The sequence below is a fragment of the Callithrix jacchus genome, chromosome X (genome assembly GCF_049354715.1).
Source record: "Callithrix jacchus isolate 240 chromosome X, calJac240_pri, whole genome shotgun sequence".
Classification (NCBI taxonomy): domain Eukaryota; kingdom Metazoa; phylum Chordata; class Mammalia; order Primates; family Cebidae; genus Callithrix; species Callithrix jacchus.
In genome coordinates this window covers 119,229,278-119,247,478 of record NC_133524.1, presented here as the reverse complement: position 1 = coordinate 119,247,478, position 18,201 = coordinate 119,229,278, and the positions used below count along the sequence as shown (strand labels likewise).

The following is an 18,201-nucleotide window of genomic DNA, read 5'->3' as shown; positions in this document are numbered from 1 at the left end:
TTGGGACAGTGATCAACCCCTAAAGCCTCCCTCAATCCTCTCTTGACAACAGTGCTCTCCCTGGAAACCTTTTGAGAAAGTCTGAGTGCCCCTGTCTTCACTGAAGGTAAATGGCTTGTCTATGACTCTTGATCTTAGGTGTGCAGGAAGTCTCCTAGCACTTCATAGCACTTTGAGTTCTGGAGGCAGGTTTCATTAATTCTTAGTGCCACCCACCATTATCTCCTAAGAGAGAATCTGAATTCAGTTGTGGGAGTTCTACACCTCAGCTGCTGAGTTTCAAGTCTGCCAAGTGATCTGATGATAAATTGGTCCCAGGAACCTCACTCCAACAGGGTGAGGACAAAAGGGGTGGGGTATGCTCCAGAGTCACTGAAAAGCTCAGATTTTGAAAGTAACTCTCTCAGTAACAGTAGACTTTGGTAGTGTTTGTGTTACAAATGGTTCCTGACCCTTGTGAGATAGCATATTAATGCATCTTCTGCTTGATCGAGTCTGAATTCTGAGGAATAATGGTTTTGCTTCTTGCTTCTCAATTTGTTCTCCTCTTTGTTCATTTTCTGAAGTCGCAGTTGACCCTTTCCCTCATCCAATAGGAGGGAGACAATTTGCTGCAACATTTCTCCCATGATCTTACTAAGGTTTCCTTAAATACATTGTCCTTCCTGTTTGAAGATTGTTCTATTGACTGAGTGCGATCAGATGTGAGTCTTAGCAGGGCAAGAATACTGATGAGGAGACCAAGAAGCATTCTTCTTTTGTGCACAGAGAGAATGTTATTTGAAATGAAAGACTTTTTGAAGACCTGATTGGCAAGGCTGACTCTATGTATAAGCAAAATTCCTAACTACCTTTAGCCCCATTTGATAAATACTAAAAGGACCCTCTTTTGTTTCCCCCTTCCTCCAAGGAGAAAAAAACCCCCAAAATCCCACCTAAACCAAAATAGTGCTCCATTTTCATCTGCCATAGCACCTGAGGTTACTTTCTCCTTTGGGGGTAAGGAATTGAAGTGGCTGTTAAAACATAAATCTATTATTTTGGATGATCCAGGGAAATCGTTTGGTACTTGAACTGATTTCATCAGTCCCCACGGGGGCCATCACTCTAATCCAGTTACTGAACTTGCTCCCAAGAATCAATTGTCTTCTGGTAGGACTGCCACAGGTTGCTTCATTTTAAAAAGCAGTTGCAGAATTATGAAGTGTGAATGGCTTCACAGCTATTTAGCATTTCAGAGCACAGTGACAATGGTAGCAATTATGATGATGCCTACAGTAGGCCAAGCTGTTCACAGTGTGATTCTATCAGCCTTCACTTCAGAATTTTCTCAGTCTTCCTTTTCCACTCCCATTTTTCTTCCTTTTTAAGCTCTTGTGTTCCTTGCTTCCTAATTCCCTAGCCGCAGATATCTTTTTTCCTTTATTCCTCTAGCATGTCAGCTGTACTTTCCTTCTTTTCTGGTTCAGTTGCAAACTATCCCCTCTGTTTTCCTCCTATCATTATCCCCTGTTCTCCAAGCTGGTCATAATACAAACTGGTGTAAACACTTGCTTTATTTATTGGATAAAGTTGTATTCCGTATTCAGAATCTACAAATCAGACTAGACCATTAGCTTTTCATTTCTCTGTAAGAACGATTCTAAAATCAGTATAGTCCTAAATTCATTATTTCTTCTCCCACTGTAGATGAGTGATCCTTGGTGGAATAAAAGTTTTCCAATTAGGAATTATCATTGGTCTTTAAAGCGGCAGCACAAAACTTAGCTTAGCAATTAAGAGTACTAGGACATACATGTTATGATGGCATAGGAAAGTAATTGGGAGTGTTTCTGAAGGTCAATAATCCTGAATTTAGGTACTTCCGTGGGAGATCAGTTGTGGAGATGAGAGAATTGAAGACCAAGTTTAGAGCCAAGACAGGCCTTTGGAAAGGAGTCCCAAAGGGTGGAGGAGGCAAAGTATGGGAATGGAAGATCCTAAAGTGAAACTAATCTAAGGTCTTGGAGGTTTTGCTTAAGCTGAGGGGTCTGAGCGTGACTACATTTGCAGTCATAGTGAAGAAAGGAGTAATCCTTAGTGAAAATCACCCGTAAGGTGACTGTTACATCACTGGCAAAGCTTCTAGGGAAAGTCAGTGAGTAACTTCTTGGCATCTGCATCCACGTAAACTTTAAACATCTAGCCAAAGCACAGAAACAGAATTCTTTCTTTACAATTTTATTTACAAAATGTATTAAAACTTTGTACAATACCTCATGGCAATGAGGTTCTGTAATTTATGCCCACACATGCAATTTACGCTTTTACAGCCATTAGTTTGCTTGGCAATTTTTCTGTTCACTGAAGTACAGCTTTAACAACAAAAAGAAAAGAATTGGAAAAGAATCCTCAAGTGACTACTGCCAAACTCCCATAGCTTGAAGTTAGTAGCAGAAATTTGAAGCAATCAACGTTTTTTTAAACATGCAAGTTTTTTTTAAAAAATAACAAACCAATTTACCCGCCTCTTCATCTCAGTGAAGTTTCCTCTCTGAAAAACTGATTTGAGTTAATAAACATACATTTTTCTTTATACAGTGCCTATGAAAACGTTTGTGTGTAGGTTGGTTGGTTTGTTTTATACAACTTTGTGTTCACACAGCGTGAGCTTCCCGCGCTGGGACATTATAGCATTCATAAGTTGAAAATCACAGTTTCATGAAAACAAAACAAAACAAAAACACAACAGCTTTCTTTTTTTGTTCAATATCATTTGAAATTTGACAAGTGAGTTATTTGCTTATGACACCATTTTTGGAATGAAAGTTTATATTACACTTTTCTGGAAACATTTCGTTGGAACAATACTTCTTTCTTTCTTTTCTGAAGACAAGAGCAAATATGCAGCGAGTCAACTAAAGCATCTAAGGGTCACACTTGGGAAATGAATGCGAGCTCCTAGTTTTTGCAGTCTGGAATCTTCCCAATGCACATTACTGATGAGAGCAAACTACTGAACTACAGGAAGCATACGTCTTTATATAGGAGGTAATTAGTGAGTGGAGACTATTTCTTCAGACTGTTCCGATGATGCCAACGGCAGGTATGCAGTTAGTTACTTGATAGCCCATGGAGCAGTGGAGCGATCTGAGAGAGTCAATAGAGAGACTGCTCCAAGCAAGGATCTGGGAGTGATGCTGAGGCCCTCAGATTAGCAGTACATTTGGGAATGCATTTTAGTCTTTGCAAACTAGAAAAGATCACATGCAGTCCGATGGAGAGCCATGGGCAGTAGCAGGCAACAGCTACTAGGACAGACCCAGCAAGAGTAAAGTCAGACTGAAAACTGGTCTGAACCTGCTGTTCCGCCTTGCAACGCGGTCCTGTCTCCGTGGTGTACACTTGAAAGGCATACTTAGCAGACAGAGAAAGCCGAGCTAAACACAGTGTTGTTTCTGATATATTCTAAACACATCTGGTAGTATAGGCAGCATTTCCCTCACCTCAATGCTAAATACGCAGCTCTATTGACTTAAAATGCACACTGAAGCAAGAAAAACAGATCTGTGAGCTGAAATTCCAGACTTCTTGGAAAGCCCCGGGATCCATTCTAGGAAAGCACCAAGAGGTAGATCCTGATAGTGCCCCATCCCTTGCTACACACAAAGTCAATTTTGAAAGCTCTGTTAATCTCTTCATCGAGTGGGAAGTTATCAAAGCATTTTCACAAAACCATTTCAAGAGCACAGAGAAGTCACTGTTTAGTCCCTTTTCCAAAGTGTTTGAATTTTCTTAAGTGTTGCATTTACATTCTAAAGATACACACATTTCAGCAACATTGAAAGGAAATAGGGTGCACAGAACATCACCACCAACAGGAAATACCAAAAACATCTGGTCAGCAGATCCTAGAAGAAATGCCAGTCTGTCTTCCCAAACACTGGGAGACAGATTTTTTTCTTTTTAATCAGGAGAAATTAATTCTTTTAGCTTAGATGGGCCTCTTTGCTGAATTGGAATTCAAATGTGTGTGTGTGTGTGTGTGTGTGTGTGTGTGTATTAAAGAACATGGTGTTTGAATACTCTGCAGTGGTATCAAAGAATGGCTTTTGTTGAATTGATTTAATAAGATTTTTTTCACATACTGGAATCTTGCATGTCCATTTTTTGTTGGTTTTTATTTTAATTATTTTTTTCAAGCAAAGCAAAAAGATTTCAATGATGATTTGCATTGTCGCGAGTCTCAGAGTGTTCCATAAGGCACTGAAGGAAAAAAAAATCAGTTTTTCCTATTGAAAGGTCATTGCACCATCAGCAATATTCGTGTCATTCCCGACACCAAGGAGAGTGAAATCTGGCTCAGGATCCTTGAAGCAGCCACGTTTTCGGTGATTTCCTCTCATCACATGCCTCCAGTGGGAAGGGATCTGCAAAGGCAAGTGGATATTTAAATTTGGAGGGGCTTTCTATTAGGAATTGAGAAATTTATAGTGGCTCAGTCTATCTTGAACAAAACTGTGGTTGTTTTCTCGAATTGGCATTTCTGGGGTTGCGCCTCATTTATTTGACTGACTAAGTGACAGACCTGATTACATTCTCTCCTATATGTATTGTACTTAGGAATATGCCAGTGTGGCATGAAGTTTAAGTCAAGGCTTTAACCACTTATGATGTAGATATACCAGAAAGTTTCCATGGCACTGTAATACAGGTATTCACGGGAACAAAAAGAGTGTATTCTGATGGCAGAAACTGTGACCAGGACAGAGGGTAAAGAGTATTCTATGGCTTATTGAATTCAAATCCATTTTAACTGTGAGAAGAAAATAGTTTTCTTATTGCTAGAAAGGTGAGCAATTGTTTCTCTTAATACCTACAACCTTAGTTCCTAAAGTCTGAAAACAGCACTGGGACTTTAAAGATACAGTACATTCCAGGAAGAGGCCAGAGCAGTGATATCCATGAAGGGGACTTGGCATCAGTGGGGTCTTTGACATTATGGGCCTGATTGAAATGCTGATAGTGTCTTCTTTTTGGAGGCACTAACTAGTGCAGGGATTCATTTTCCCCTGACTCTGAATACTGTAGGACACTTTCTTACCCCCTCTTCAAGTTCACATCCCTCTCTTTATCCTTTCCTTCTACACTAATGAAACACTTGTTTTTCTTCTAAGTTAACACTGAATTTTGTCCCAAAAGATCGGCATAATTATAATCCACCACTGGCCCTGGAGTGAAAGTATCTGTAAGAAGAATGTCAAATACGCACCTGAAGGCCAAAAGCATCCTAGGAGGGTAGAATAAGACTAACATGAAAGTAGGCAAACCTCTCCCTTGGCACCCCTAAGTCCTGAGTCATATCTATCGCAGAAGCTTGGAGAAGTTTTTTAAATCTATGGCAGAAAGATCAAAGTCTCCTCCTGTCTCCCCAGAGGGTATGGGACATCATTAACTAGCAGCCTGCTTTGGGAAAGGAGCCCAACTTCTCAGTGCCTCTGTTTCTTGCTTTGAAATGGGGACAAATGAAGGATTATCACTGAGGTAAAAGTCCCTTGGGAGAAAGAACATCATCACCTTGGTTATCCAGAATGCTTTTTTCCTACTTAACATAAAGTGAGTTCTTCTGAGCTGAAAAAGTCTCCAGTAAGCATGCCTATGCATAGGCTACAGAAGGAAAGTGGATCACTTTGAAAACGGGCTGCATGAACAAAGCTAATATTGCTAATATTTTAGGATGACTAAACAGAACGCTCCTAGAGGAAAAACGAAAATATTTTCCCCTAACTTCAGGCATCTTGAGGTCTTGCAAAGAACAGAGATTTCAACAATATTTTTTAAGAAACCAAAAGAAGCCAGAAGTAGTTTGGAACTGCAATTGGGAAATTAGAAATAATTTCCTAAAACAATTAGCAGAGTCAACCCTAGGTGCAGTGAATGTGGAGCGCTTGATGGGCAGTCACCTGCCAAGGCATGCTTGGGAGGCTAGGCTTCCAGTGGCTGGTCAGTAACCCAGAGAGGCACCAGGTAATCAAGGGGCATTCTGCTACCTATTGGGAGCTAAACATGATCTGAGGCCGAGGCACATGTTTCCACAATAAGTCCAGTAATCCTGATGTAACTATCACCCATAGAAAATGAGAAATGACTCCCTCATCTTTTATAATCCTGATGTAACTATCACCCATAGAAAATGAAAAATGACTCAGGGCAAATCAGCCGCAAAAATATGATATAGTGAAATCCTATTAACCAGATTTCACTATATCATATTTTTGCGGCTGATTTGCCCTGAGTCATTTTTCCTGAACAATTACTGGTACTATAAACCCCCAAGGTGGGCTCCAATAATTAGTAATAGAAGTAAAATCTCAGGGTATCTCTTGATGTTGGTGCCCTTGGATAGACCCTGACAGATTTAGGCCAACTCAGAGAACTGCAAGCCTAATAACTAGGTAACAAATTGGAAGTCACCAGGAGTTATTCTAGACTTTCTTGGGAAATAAAAGATGAATGGGCGAAGAGCTCACTCTTTACTTAACCAACGTTCTCCTAATGTCACATCACCAAATTGGCTGAGGAAAATAGAGAGATTTCAAAGCAGCTTGCTTTACGCCTCTTGACTAACACAAGTGAGGTTTTCCCGGCATCTTATGAGGCTTTTGCTTCTTGTCTGGAGACTTTGTACAGGCTTGGAGGACAGATTTGTTTTCAGATGCTCTTCCCAAGCTTTCTTTTCACCCTAGAGATGGTTGCCAAGGTTCTAGGTAATTGAGCTGTAACCACGTTGGCATTGGAGTCTATTAAATGTGGCTGTTGCCTCAATTAGCCTGAATTTTGCTTCACAAAAGTGAATCAACTCAGATGAGTAAAGGAAAGCCAGAAGTTGTGGCATATTAGTTTCTGAGACTTTCCCCTCAGGTTTGATGCTCCAGGCCTCCAGTTTTGGATGGCAACATTATGCCCTAACAAAGGTTTACTGATCCCAGTTTCTTCCCTTTAATTTCCTTCCTTCCTTCCTTCCTGCCTGCCTTCCTTCCTTCCTGCCTGCCTGCCTTCCTTCCTTCCTTCCTTCCTTCCTTCCTTCCTTCCTTCCTGCCTTCCTTCCTTCCTTCCTTCCTTCCTGCCTTTCTGCCTTCCTGCTTTTCTTCCCTCCTTCCTCTTTCTTCCTGTATTTCTATCATTCTTTCTCTCCCTTGCTTTTTTCTTCTTTTCTTTTCTTTCCTTTCCTTTTCTATTTTTTTTTTTTTGAGATGGAGTTTCACTCTTGTTTCCCAGGCTGGAGTGCAATGACACGATCTTGGCTCACTGCAACCTCCACCACCCGGGTTCAAGCAATTCTTCTGCCTCAGCCTCCTGAGTAGCTGAGATGACAGGCATGTACCACCATGCCTAGCTAATTTTGTATTTTTTTAAAGTAGAGACAGGGTTTCTCCATGTTGGTCAGGCTGGACTTGAGCTTCTGACCTCAGGTGACCCGTCCATGTTGGCCTCCCAAGGTGTTGGGATATAGTCGTGAGCCACTGTGTCCAGCCCCTTTCTTTCTTTTCTTAAGTTACATTCTCTGAGACTATTTTCTCTAGAATCTTTTTACTCCTGGGACAAGCAACATTTGCATGACCTGGGAGATTGTGAGAAATGTAGACTCTCAGGCCCCATCCCAGACCTGCTGGATCAGGATCTATATTTTTAAAAGGTTCCCACATGAGTCACATGCACACTAATGTTTAATGAATACTGCTCTGGGGCTTTAACAAGAGTCTGAGGCTATAGTATTTGGGTAGTAGGGACAGAAATTCTCAGTTGGAATAGTTGATCAAAAGAGTCTGGAGGTCATGTGACCCTGAGCCCTGATATAATTCTATTTCAGAAGGATTCTCTCTGGGGAAAGTAGGAGTGATTGAATATTCAATCTTGTGTGGAGTGCATAAGGAATGGGACATATGGAGGCTTGGTGAAGTTCCTCAAGACTTTTTCGCAGACAAGAGGAACAGAAATGCAAGATCTGCTCCCCATTTGACAGGATATCATTAGGATTTCAAGTTTCCTGGAGGACATCAGGCCATGGATGGTTAGAAGTAGCATGGTTTAGCAAAGAATATGGCTATAGGCAGAAGAAGAGCTGGGTTCTAAGTCCCAGAACTGCCACTACCTAACTGTGCTGCCTTGAGTAAGTAACCTGATGGGCTGGGTCTTACTGATAACTGCCTGATCTGTCTTATCTTGAATAAGCCAATAGATGTGAGAGCATTTGGATGACTACTACACAAATTTAAGGTGTATTATTTATTTGGATACCAGAACCGAAAATTTGGGATAATTAAGTGGGATTGAAATCACTCATTTCCAGCAAGCATGCCTATGTGTAGGCTAAAGAAAGAAAGTGGATCACTTTGAAAATGGATCATGTATTAATATTGTAATGGGCCTATAGCACCTATTCAAGAGTAAAACATTTTAAGCACATTGAAACATTAAATGCTTGCATGCAAACAATGCAATTACAGATGAATCCACGTATTGTACATCCGCTAGTGCAATGGGAACACTGTCAGCAGATTGGTGCAGTGTGCTGAACATGTGTGGCAAAGGCAGGAAGAAAGAACAACCAGCAACTTTGCTGGACAAAATGATGTTTTCCATGACCAAGGCAAATGATTTCTTTGAATGCAATATTATTTAAAAATTGACTAAATGTAAATCCACAATATGAACTATAAGAAGATCAAAACGCAAATGCAGCCGGGTGCAGTGGCTCATGCCTGTAATCCCAGCACTTTGGGAGGCCAAGGCGGGAAGATCACTTGAGGTCAAGAGTTGGAGACCAGCCTGGCCAACATGGTGAAACTCCATCTCTACTAAAAATACAAAAAATAAGCTGGGCATGGTGGCATGTGCCTGTAATCCCAGTCACTTAGGAGGCTGAGGCAGAAGAATCACTTGAACCTGGGATGCAGAGGTTGCAATGAGCCGAGGTTGTAATGAGCCAAGATCGTGTCACTGCACTCCAGGCTGGGTGATAGAGTGAAATTCCGTCTCAGAAACAAAACGAAACAAAACAAATCCCCAAAAACCCAAAACCAAAAAAATTTAAAAACCACAAATGCACTTGTAGAAATCCTAGCATATTGACAATTACTCATGAGGTCAAAATCACCTAAAATAAGGGTTTTGAAGTTGCTTATTGTTCTGTTCCACTTCAGATAGGCATTTTAGTGATGACAGATGCACTTTAAAGTAACAAGACTATATTCTTTTAAAAACGTCCAGAATGGAGACATTATCCTAATTCAAGCTTGCATTTGAACATGTCTGAATTATTGGTGGAGTTTGTATTCACCAGAGTCAAGGTGGCAACACTCAGGTCCATTGAAATATGAATTAGGGCTTGGCTAGCAGCAGGGAGCATAGACTGTCCTTTAAGAGACAATTACTTGCGCATCAGTTCCAAGGAAGGGACAGCAAAAGAACTCAAAGCTTAAGAAAGTTATCTCTGACTGAATACACTGTTTACTTAAAAGAAGCACCTCTCCCTGTGGAAGTGCTGTATTACTTGAGGTGGCAGTGCCTCACTTGTGTTCCTAATTTTAATACCTGTTCCAGAGCAGCTGCTCTCTCTAGAGAGTCATTGTCCAACACGGTAGCCACGGGCCATGTATGACTACTGAACATTTGGTATGTAACTAATATGAGTCAAGATGTACCATAAGTATAAAACATACCTCAGGTTTCCAAGATTAGTGTGAAAATGTAAAATTTCTCATTATTTAAATATTGATAACATGTTGAAATGATTTTATTTTGAATGTATTGGGCTAAATACAATGTATCATCACAATTAAATTCACTTGTTTTACTTTTTAACTTATGACTATTAGAGCATTTAAAATTATACACGTGGCTCATGTATGTGGCTTGCGTATATTTTCTATTGAACAATACTGCTCTGGAGAATTGCTTTTCTCTTTGGGTCACAGACCACAGTTTAATTACAATCATTCTATTAGAAAAGTACCACTGCCTGACAAGAAGCACAATCGTTGTTTTCAAAGAATCAAATGGTTGCAAAGAAGAGACAATGCTTTAAACAATAAATCAAACTTAAAAAAAAAAGGAAAAAAAGAGATTGACATACAGTAATGGAAAGCTGATTAGTTTACTAGACCTTAACCGTACCCCTAGATCTTAACACTCTCTGTTCCATACACGTTGTAGCCTTCTCTGTATGTAGCATAATTCTGAGTGTTGGTGGCAGGAGCAGGCTTAAAGTTTTGGGTGTTCTTTGTGAGTTTCATGCGTTTGGACTCTGCCCGTGATTTGTAACAGAATTCTATCAAAGCCACCATCATGGCCAGCCCCAGACCTCCAACAAGTATATAGAAAACGCCTGCGACATTGCTCAGGCTCAGAGCGCTGGTCTTGTCCTAAGAGAAATGAACAATGTGATTAGTTCTTGGGAAAAACAAAGGCAATGGAACATTATCATATATTACAACAGTATATGGTAGTTCTAAATTGTAAAATAACTAAACATTGATGTAAGTGTTATGACTCAACTCTGGCAACTGGCTAATGTTTTGCAATGACCAGCAAGATGGTAGATTGTGCTTCTGTTGACATTCTTTATCCTCACCTAAATGTCCTTTTATCTTGACTCCTTACGTCTCTTAGTGCCTAAAAGTGATGTTCAGCAGTTAATATAACAGCACTTGGCCATGGGAACAAGAGAGTAAACACAAGCATAATTTATTCCTCTGCCAGCCTCAATAAACACCAGTTGTCAGAGTTGAGCTGTGACATAATCTCTATAAATGTAACACTCTTTTCATTTGGGAACTTGAAGCACTCTTTCCCCTCTCTGCCCCGCAACACCCCTTTCTCCCTTGCTCTCCCTATGACAAACTTTGCGAACAACTAGTCTTTAAGATACGACATGATAATATTGGAGGTTCCTACTATTCTTATCTGGGGAGTGATTTTGTGAGGGTTTGCTTAAAAAGGGTTAACTCTCTCCTCTTTCCCCCAGTGGCTGAGAAATTGCTCCCTTTGGAGATTGGCTGCTAAGTCCTCATCCTAGTTAAAATCAGGGCAGCAAGTCTTTGTGCTGCTGGAACAAGGGCACAGCACAAAGAATTGGCTCCATTCCATTTTCCTGAGAGTTTAAGGAAACTGTCAGGAGGATCCATGGGGTCCTAGATTGGCTCCATATAAATCAGAAAGCTTTTCCAGGAGGATGATAATTTTTTAAAAAATCCAGCTCATTTTTACCTTTTACTCCAGGTAATGTAGAAAATAATTTTTAAAAATTACACTTATTTGCTTTCTATTTAACAAGGGGAAAAAATTGAGGAAGCCGGTCAGTGACTTTCAGGTCAAACTGTGCAAATCTGACTAAGCTATCTGCCTGTATGAAAAAGCAAAAACTGAATTGCTGAACAATGGAAAGATAAAAGTTGGTGTCTTGAGCCCTACCTTGAGGTAGGACACACCAAGGGCCAGGAGTCTTTCTTTGAAAAAGAAATAAAATAAAATAGCAATTTGTAGTCTTTTTAGAGGGAATGTAACCATTTTGCTGCTGAATGTAATTGAATGGAATACTCAAATTGTTATGCCAGTGAATTTTGAGCATCTTATTTAAGTGACAACACGGCGAACAGATGATGGCCATTGCTGACACTCAACACTCTGGTTCAGCTGGTCTTCATATCATTTAAATAATTAAAAGTAAAGACAATATAGCCATGTCCTTCTGATCCTATTTTCATAGGAGCCAGTCCTGTACTTGTTTACCTTAATAAAAAGTCCAATTGAAATTGAATTGCATTCAGAAATGGGGTGTGGGAATGTCTCATATTCACAACAACCTTGCAAATAGTCACTCTTCTAGGATGAATGACAGCTAGATAAGTAGTAATAATTTCTATCACATATGAAACATTGAATTATCTCTTTAAGGAGGCTGCTGAGGCTATCTGCAAGGATATTCCACAGTCCATTGGGAAACAGCAATTTCTGGTAACCCTTCCTCTGCCATTAGATTTTTATGTGTATGTGATATTTAATGGGGGGAGAGATCCTTTGACATAACCTATGTAAGCTGGAGCAAGAAGAACAGTTTCAAGTTCCATGTATTATTTAAGTTTCACAAGAGTTATAGAATTCCCTGATGTGGAATGTAGAAAACCAGTAGCAAAATGGTTCATTGCACGGGGAAAATGAGTGGCATTTCATGAAATGAATTAACTGATACCACAATATTAGTCCGAAAAAAGGAAAGGCAAAAATTGAAACTAAAAAGAACTTTCTTAGGGGAGCGAAGGGGGGCAGGAAGGAGGCGGGGAAGAGTGTTTCATGCTTATTAATGTGATGTTATCCTGACAATGTATACCTTTAAGGAGCATGCGACTAAATTTTAAAAGTATTACGTACAGAGATTCAAATGACACCTTTGGAAGAGAGAAGTGTGACAGACTTAATGAGATTCGAGATCCAAATTAATGCTGAACTCAATACAACAGCAGCTGGCAGGAGGCTAATCATTCTGCTTACAGAGACCAGTCTTTCTTATATATTTGTTTGACTGTTTTCAGATGGATCAACATAATATATTAATAACCAAATGCATTTATAACTACAAAGTCTCTGACACTGTAAGAGGTTAAGAAGAAGTACTGTCACAAATAAGTCTTTTTTTTGGTGGTTGTTGTTATATTTTCTCTTTGAACTTTTGAAATGTGAAATACAGTAAAACCCCCTTATAACACAGCTCGTTATTTTATAGCTTTGGAAATGCAATAGACCAGACTGAGTTTCCTAATCATGATAATAGCTCTATAGAGTCAACAATTGATGTCACATGGCAGACCTCTGAGGCTGGCAATTGTCTTATTCCTTTAGCGCTGTTGTTATAAAGGGGTCCCACTGTGTCAGGGAGTGTGTGTTGGGAAGGAAAGCCGTTTTAGGGTAGAAAATAAACAGTGGGTCAAAATGTGATTGCTAATCAGTACAAAAAGACCTTCAGCGACTGACCTTACTCCCGGAGTCCTTGGCTCCACATTCCCCCTTATCGTACCACCATTTGTTTTTCAGCTTGTCTAAGATGCCTTGTTCACTGAGTTTCAATACTGCAAGGTTTACAGGCGTTCTTCACGTGGGAAATAACATAAATAACATTATATTATGTTATTTTATGTTATTCAAGCTTCAAACTACTTTAAAACTATAGAAAGCGATAAAGCAGGGGGCCCTGGCCACAGAGTAATTTTAGACACTGCAGGCAACCTGAGCATTACCTTATAAAAAGTTAACACTACAGCAACGCTATATTTACCAGGGCCTGCCCATATCGCTTTGAGTAATCGGCACACACTGTTAAATAATGAGGATAGAAAAAAAGGCACTCCTCAGATAGGCTGTGTGTGGTGAGGAGGGTCTCCCCTCAAGTGACAATCGTCGGCGGCAGCTTGCAGTAGCTTTGTGAAGGAGGTGTGCTAGGTTTGATCTAACTGGGTGTCTTTTTGTACTTCCAGACAGAAAGCAAATTTTATGGAGGAGTCAGGAAAAGGACAGACCTAGAAGGGGAAGTGTTTCCATATTGTGGACTGAGACAAATAGACAAATCCGAACAGAACTGAAAATAGGGTCTACTTAAGTAACATGCCTTCTAATGAATTGTCCTTTACCACACAAGTCTGTTGCCCAGCTGAAAATGATCTCAGAAAGAACTGGACTACATACATGTCCTTACTCCACAAACATGTAGTCTAAATGCTTATGCACATACTGGTCTTAGTATTAAAGGTATATTGTGGACCTCTGTTTTGGATAAGGGGAGTATTTTCAACAATGTAAAAACAGGACTATGGATTGTTTTTGAGTTACTGATTAGCTATCTCTCTGATATGGACACATGTCTGTGGTCAACTTAGATCAGCAGGTGGCAACCACATTGTTTCAAAATGGATTATTAATATGGCAGGACCTAAACCAGCAAAATGACTCTGCCACTGTTGGGTAATGCTGTAGAGAAAGTTTAGTGGTTCTAGTAAGATAAGACCCTTAACTAAGAGGCTAATATATATTCCCATGAGGCCAAGCCACTGCTCCTTAGTCCTTCACTGCTTAAAATATAAGGACTGCATTCAGAGCCACTGCGCAAGTGTGTGAAACCCTACTGGTTCTAGGATAAAGATTTTCTTCCTTATAAATTTCTTCAGCTGTAAAATGGGAATAATGATCTTATGCTGTCTTCTTTCTAGAGCGATTAGATCTTAAATGAAGAATCTTGAATGACTTTGGATAAAAAATACGCCATGTGGAGAGGCTGGCATAATTCTGAGGCAATAAACTGTGTGTTCAGATTCATGGGAGCAATATTGCCAAATACTAGTGCATGTCGGTCTGAATGTCACTAACTTAAAAATAGGAAAGTAGACAAATTTATGGAACTGTGAACATGCCATAAAAATTTCTTAGCCTATTTTGGATAAGTTGGACCCACTAACACATCTAGTCACTATAAGACTTGCTATTGTCACAAAGATCTGGCCTCTATCATAACAAGTCCCTAAACCTATTTCCTTTCTTCTCTCATTTGCTATTTAAAACAGAGGGGCCATTTTATCTTCAGATATTCTGAGAAATATATAATCATTTAAAAATAATGCAGTTTCAGAGTATTTGAGTTTTGAATAACTATAAATCTTTAGTGTCAGGGAGGTAACTTTCTTGGTTAGCTCAGTGCCTGGCAGCCAGAATATTTGGATTTTGTATCTCACCAGGAAATTGGGATCCTTTTATACTTTAAACAAGTTCCTTTAACCAATGCTCGGAACCTCAGGCTTTTCAAATGCTAACCAGTTGATTGGAATGCAGAGCACCAAAAATATACTCAAATAAAACTTTGAGCCTCTTTAAGATATCATTGGCAGTGAAAGTTAAGTCAGACTTTTAAAGGGCAGACGGGCCATCGATGGCCCTGAGTTTATTGTTGGCATTGCCTTCTCCCCTATTCTCCACTGTCTGACGCTCTTCTCTCTCTCCGTCTCCCCTGTTGTTGTCCCATCACTACCACTTCTGCAATGCTATGCCTTAAGACAGGCACTCGCACCAGGCTCAGCAATGTAGCAATTAGCTTGGCACACAGTGGAAGCTGCTTTACAATGGCATTATGGGTGACTGGGCTCATCACGACCACTGGAGAAACTATAAAGCAATTTCTTCCTCCTTTCCGTGCTTCCTATTTTCTTATTGCAAAGGGCCCAGTGTCCTCACACTGCCACCTGACTAAGCCCTTACCCAGCCCTGTTCTCCCTCCAGGTACTATGTTCTTCAAACCACTTCATTCAGTTTCTTCAGTACGGCTGCTCACCAGATCTTAGGAACAGAGCAGTCTGATTAAAGATACTCACACTTAAGGTCTAACAGAGAGATTTCACTGCCCCTAGAGATTCTAGTTTCAAAAGAAATGTATCAACCCTTGAGTGAACTACATTCATAAAAGTGTGGCATGTCCGTTTAGAGCAGTTATTCTCGAAGTGTGGTCCAGGAACCCCTGGAGGATCTCTGAACCCCTTTCATCAAAGGATCTGTGAGGTCAAAACTATTTTTATAATACTAAGGCATTATGTTCCCTTCTCACTATTACTCCTTCTTGATGTACAGTGGAGTTTCCTGGAGACCATATGATGGGTGAAATTACAATAGATTGATTGAAGAAGCAGAAATGAGAATCCCATTCTCTATATTATACCAGATATTAAAGAGAATTACAGAAATGTAGACAGTGCCATTCTTCTCACTTTTTTTTAGGAAAATAGTTATTTTTCATAAAATTATACGATTTATGTTAGCATATATTGGGTTTATTATTTTTTAAATGAATCAATGAATATATTATTTAAAAATTGTTCAGTTTTAATTTCTGATGTGGTAAATATGAATAGATATAACGCACATAAATAAAGTCTATTTGGGGTTCTTAATCATTTTTAAGAGTGTAGAGAGTTCCTGGGACAAAACATTTCAGAAACACAGGTTTTGGAGGAGGGAAGGCTATTCCTGTGCTGAGCTACCACTGTCCACTCTTGCCAAAACCTAGGCTCAGTACATCAGTGACTTAGCATCTTACTTCTGAACAATGCCTTATCCCTGCCTTAGACCATCTAGTGGCTTCCACAGATTGGCTAGTAACTGCTCTTCACTCCCATGGCCTATACCATTGCAGTGTCAACCAGAGGCCATTTTGTCTTCCAGAGGACATTTGGCAATGTCTGGAGTCATTTTTTGTTGTCACACCTGAGTGGGGTGGATGCTACAGGCATCCAGTGGGGAGAGACCAAGGATGCTGCTAAATATCCTATAATGCACAGGACAACCCCCACAACAAAGGATTATCTGGCACCAAATGTCAGCAGTGCCAAACTTGAGAAATCCTGCCTTTGAGTATCCAGACCTCCTGTGAGATACCGTAGGACTTTAGAGAATTCTGACAAATGACCTACTCTTAGAAGTTTAGTCTTGGATCAGAAAAATAATCACAGGGTTTATAAAACCTGGCAGGGAACCAGTGTGCTTTTGGGAACTTCTAAATAAAAATGAGGGAGAAACACAAACATTTCAAGCAGCAGCACAGCCAACAAGCATAAAAGCTGTAATCAGAAATCACAGATAATACCACTTAACAAGGTTAGAATAGATGCCAAGAAAAGAAAGTACTTTAAAATCCAAATCTCCTAGAACTCTATGTTGCTGTGGGGTAGACTAAATTTCTGAGATGGCAGAGGAAAACTGCTTTTGCCCACATGATTTTCTTTCTTACTGTAACTTATTAGATGTGTTACCTAGCCCAATCTAACTAACTGAAGGTATTGACACCCTCTCCCCAACACACACACACACACACACACACACACACGCACAGTCACACTCTTACACTTTGGTATTTTGAAGTAAGTGGAAATAGGTGGGTTTTTGATCATTTTGAATGTCATTTTCTCCATGAAGCCATTTTTGCTTTTCAATGTTTTCTGTCTCCTCCACTATCTTCTACTTTGCCTTATTATTTATGCCTATGTCTTCTGTCTCCCACTACACTGTGTGCTTCTCAAGTGTAGGGAACATGGCTTATATATTTGTATCACCATTTAGGATATTTTTCTCAATAAATACTTGTCAAATCAATAACTCTTTTAACATTTTGTTTTTCAACCTAGTATATTTACATACTTATTATTATGATTATAATTATTGGTCAGGTTTAATGATTACCCTAAGAAGGTAGATTTATGGTGTCTATTTAATAAATAAAGAAATTGAGGCAAAGATAGATTAAACAATTTGCACAAGCCTGTGCAGCAACTTATGGGACTGGTCAAAAGGCCAATTAATATACACTGAGCTCTGTACTGTACATTGTCCAATGGAATACACAAAAGGGTAGCATCCCTCTTTATTTTTGCTCTGTAGGCTTAGATGTTTGTGATAATTTTATTTTCCTTTAGGGACCCCCATACTCCAAGTAACTATCAACCTAGCAAAGGTGTATTTTGCAGCTGGGGCTTTTTACTGTAGTGCAGGAATATGTCTCCAGCGTAATGTTTCAGAGCAATTACTGCAGGCCCTTAACTGGGACCTAAGAGAATTATAAGTCAGAAATATTTATTGTACTCACCTCAATAGAGAACAGAAAGAATTAAACAAAGTAGGTCAGATTCCTATCGTGGAAATTAGTCAGGCATTCTCCCCTCTGAAGGGCTTGCTATGACCTTTTTGCTGAGTAGAGCCCTCCTAAGACAAAGACATGGGTCAGCAGGCTTAGGGAGAAAACAGGAGTGTTTCGTGATATAATTTCAGGGGGACTGGGAACATCCCTCTGTCCAAAAATATTTATCTCACTGGCAGCTGAAATTCCACTGTGAGAATTTCACATCTTTAAGTGATATGCTTTGTTAAAATACAAATCTTTATGAGAAATGAGAAATGAAACAAAGTGTAAATATTTATAAACTACAACTCTTTGTTCTATTTTGTCAGAAAAATGTTTGAGGTGGGGTGCAAGAGTGTAAGGTTCCCCTAAGAAAACATTTCATGGCATGTAAGTCATAAAAATGTATATAGATTGTTGACCAGATGGAGAGAGTAAGAAAAATGGGAATTAGATAGTCATTTAAAAGTATGTGAAGTTAATGCTGACTTGTGTCTCAATGAATGATTCCTCAGTGT

At 39.6% G+C, this 18,201-nt stretch overlaps 1 protein-coding gene across 13 annotated transcripts in view; it reads right to left on the bottom strand.

Moving 5' to 3' along the window:
* Positions 1 to 2,207: 2,207 nt before the first annotated feature.
* GRIA3 (glutamate ionotropic receptor AMPA type subunit 3) overlaps positions 2,208 to 18,201 on the bottom strand; it is a 315,767-nt gene continuing 299,773 nt past the window's right edge. For 6 of the 13 annotated variants that reach the window (XR_013531387.1, XM_078362314.1, XM_078362313.1 and 3 more), the window contains 3 exons: positions 13,009 to 13,123; positions 10,156 to 10,403; positions 2,208 to 4,409 (listed from right to left, as the gene is read on the bottom strand). Coding sequence is in view for 11 of the 13 variants with exons in the window: in XM_078362314.1 (XP_078218440.1) it covers positions 10,158 to 10,403; positions 13,009 to 13,123 (361 nt within the window). In the remaining 2 variants the exon portion in view is untranslated. Of the gene's footprint in view, positions 4,410 to 10,144; positions 10,404 to 13,008; positions 13,124 to 18,201 lie in introns of all 13 variants that reach the window. The other 7 variants (XR_013531388.1, XM_078362317.1, XM_078362316.1 and 4 more) reach the window with 3 other exon arrangements.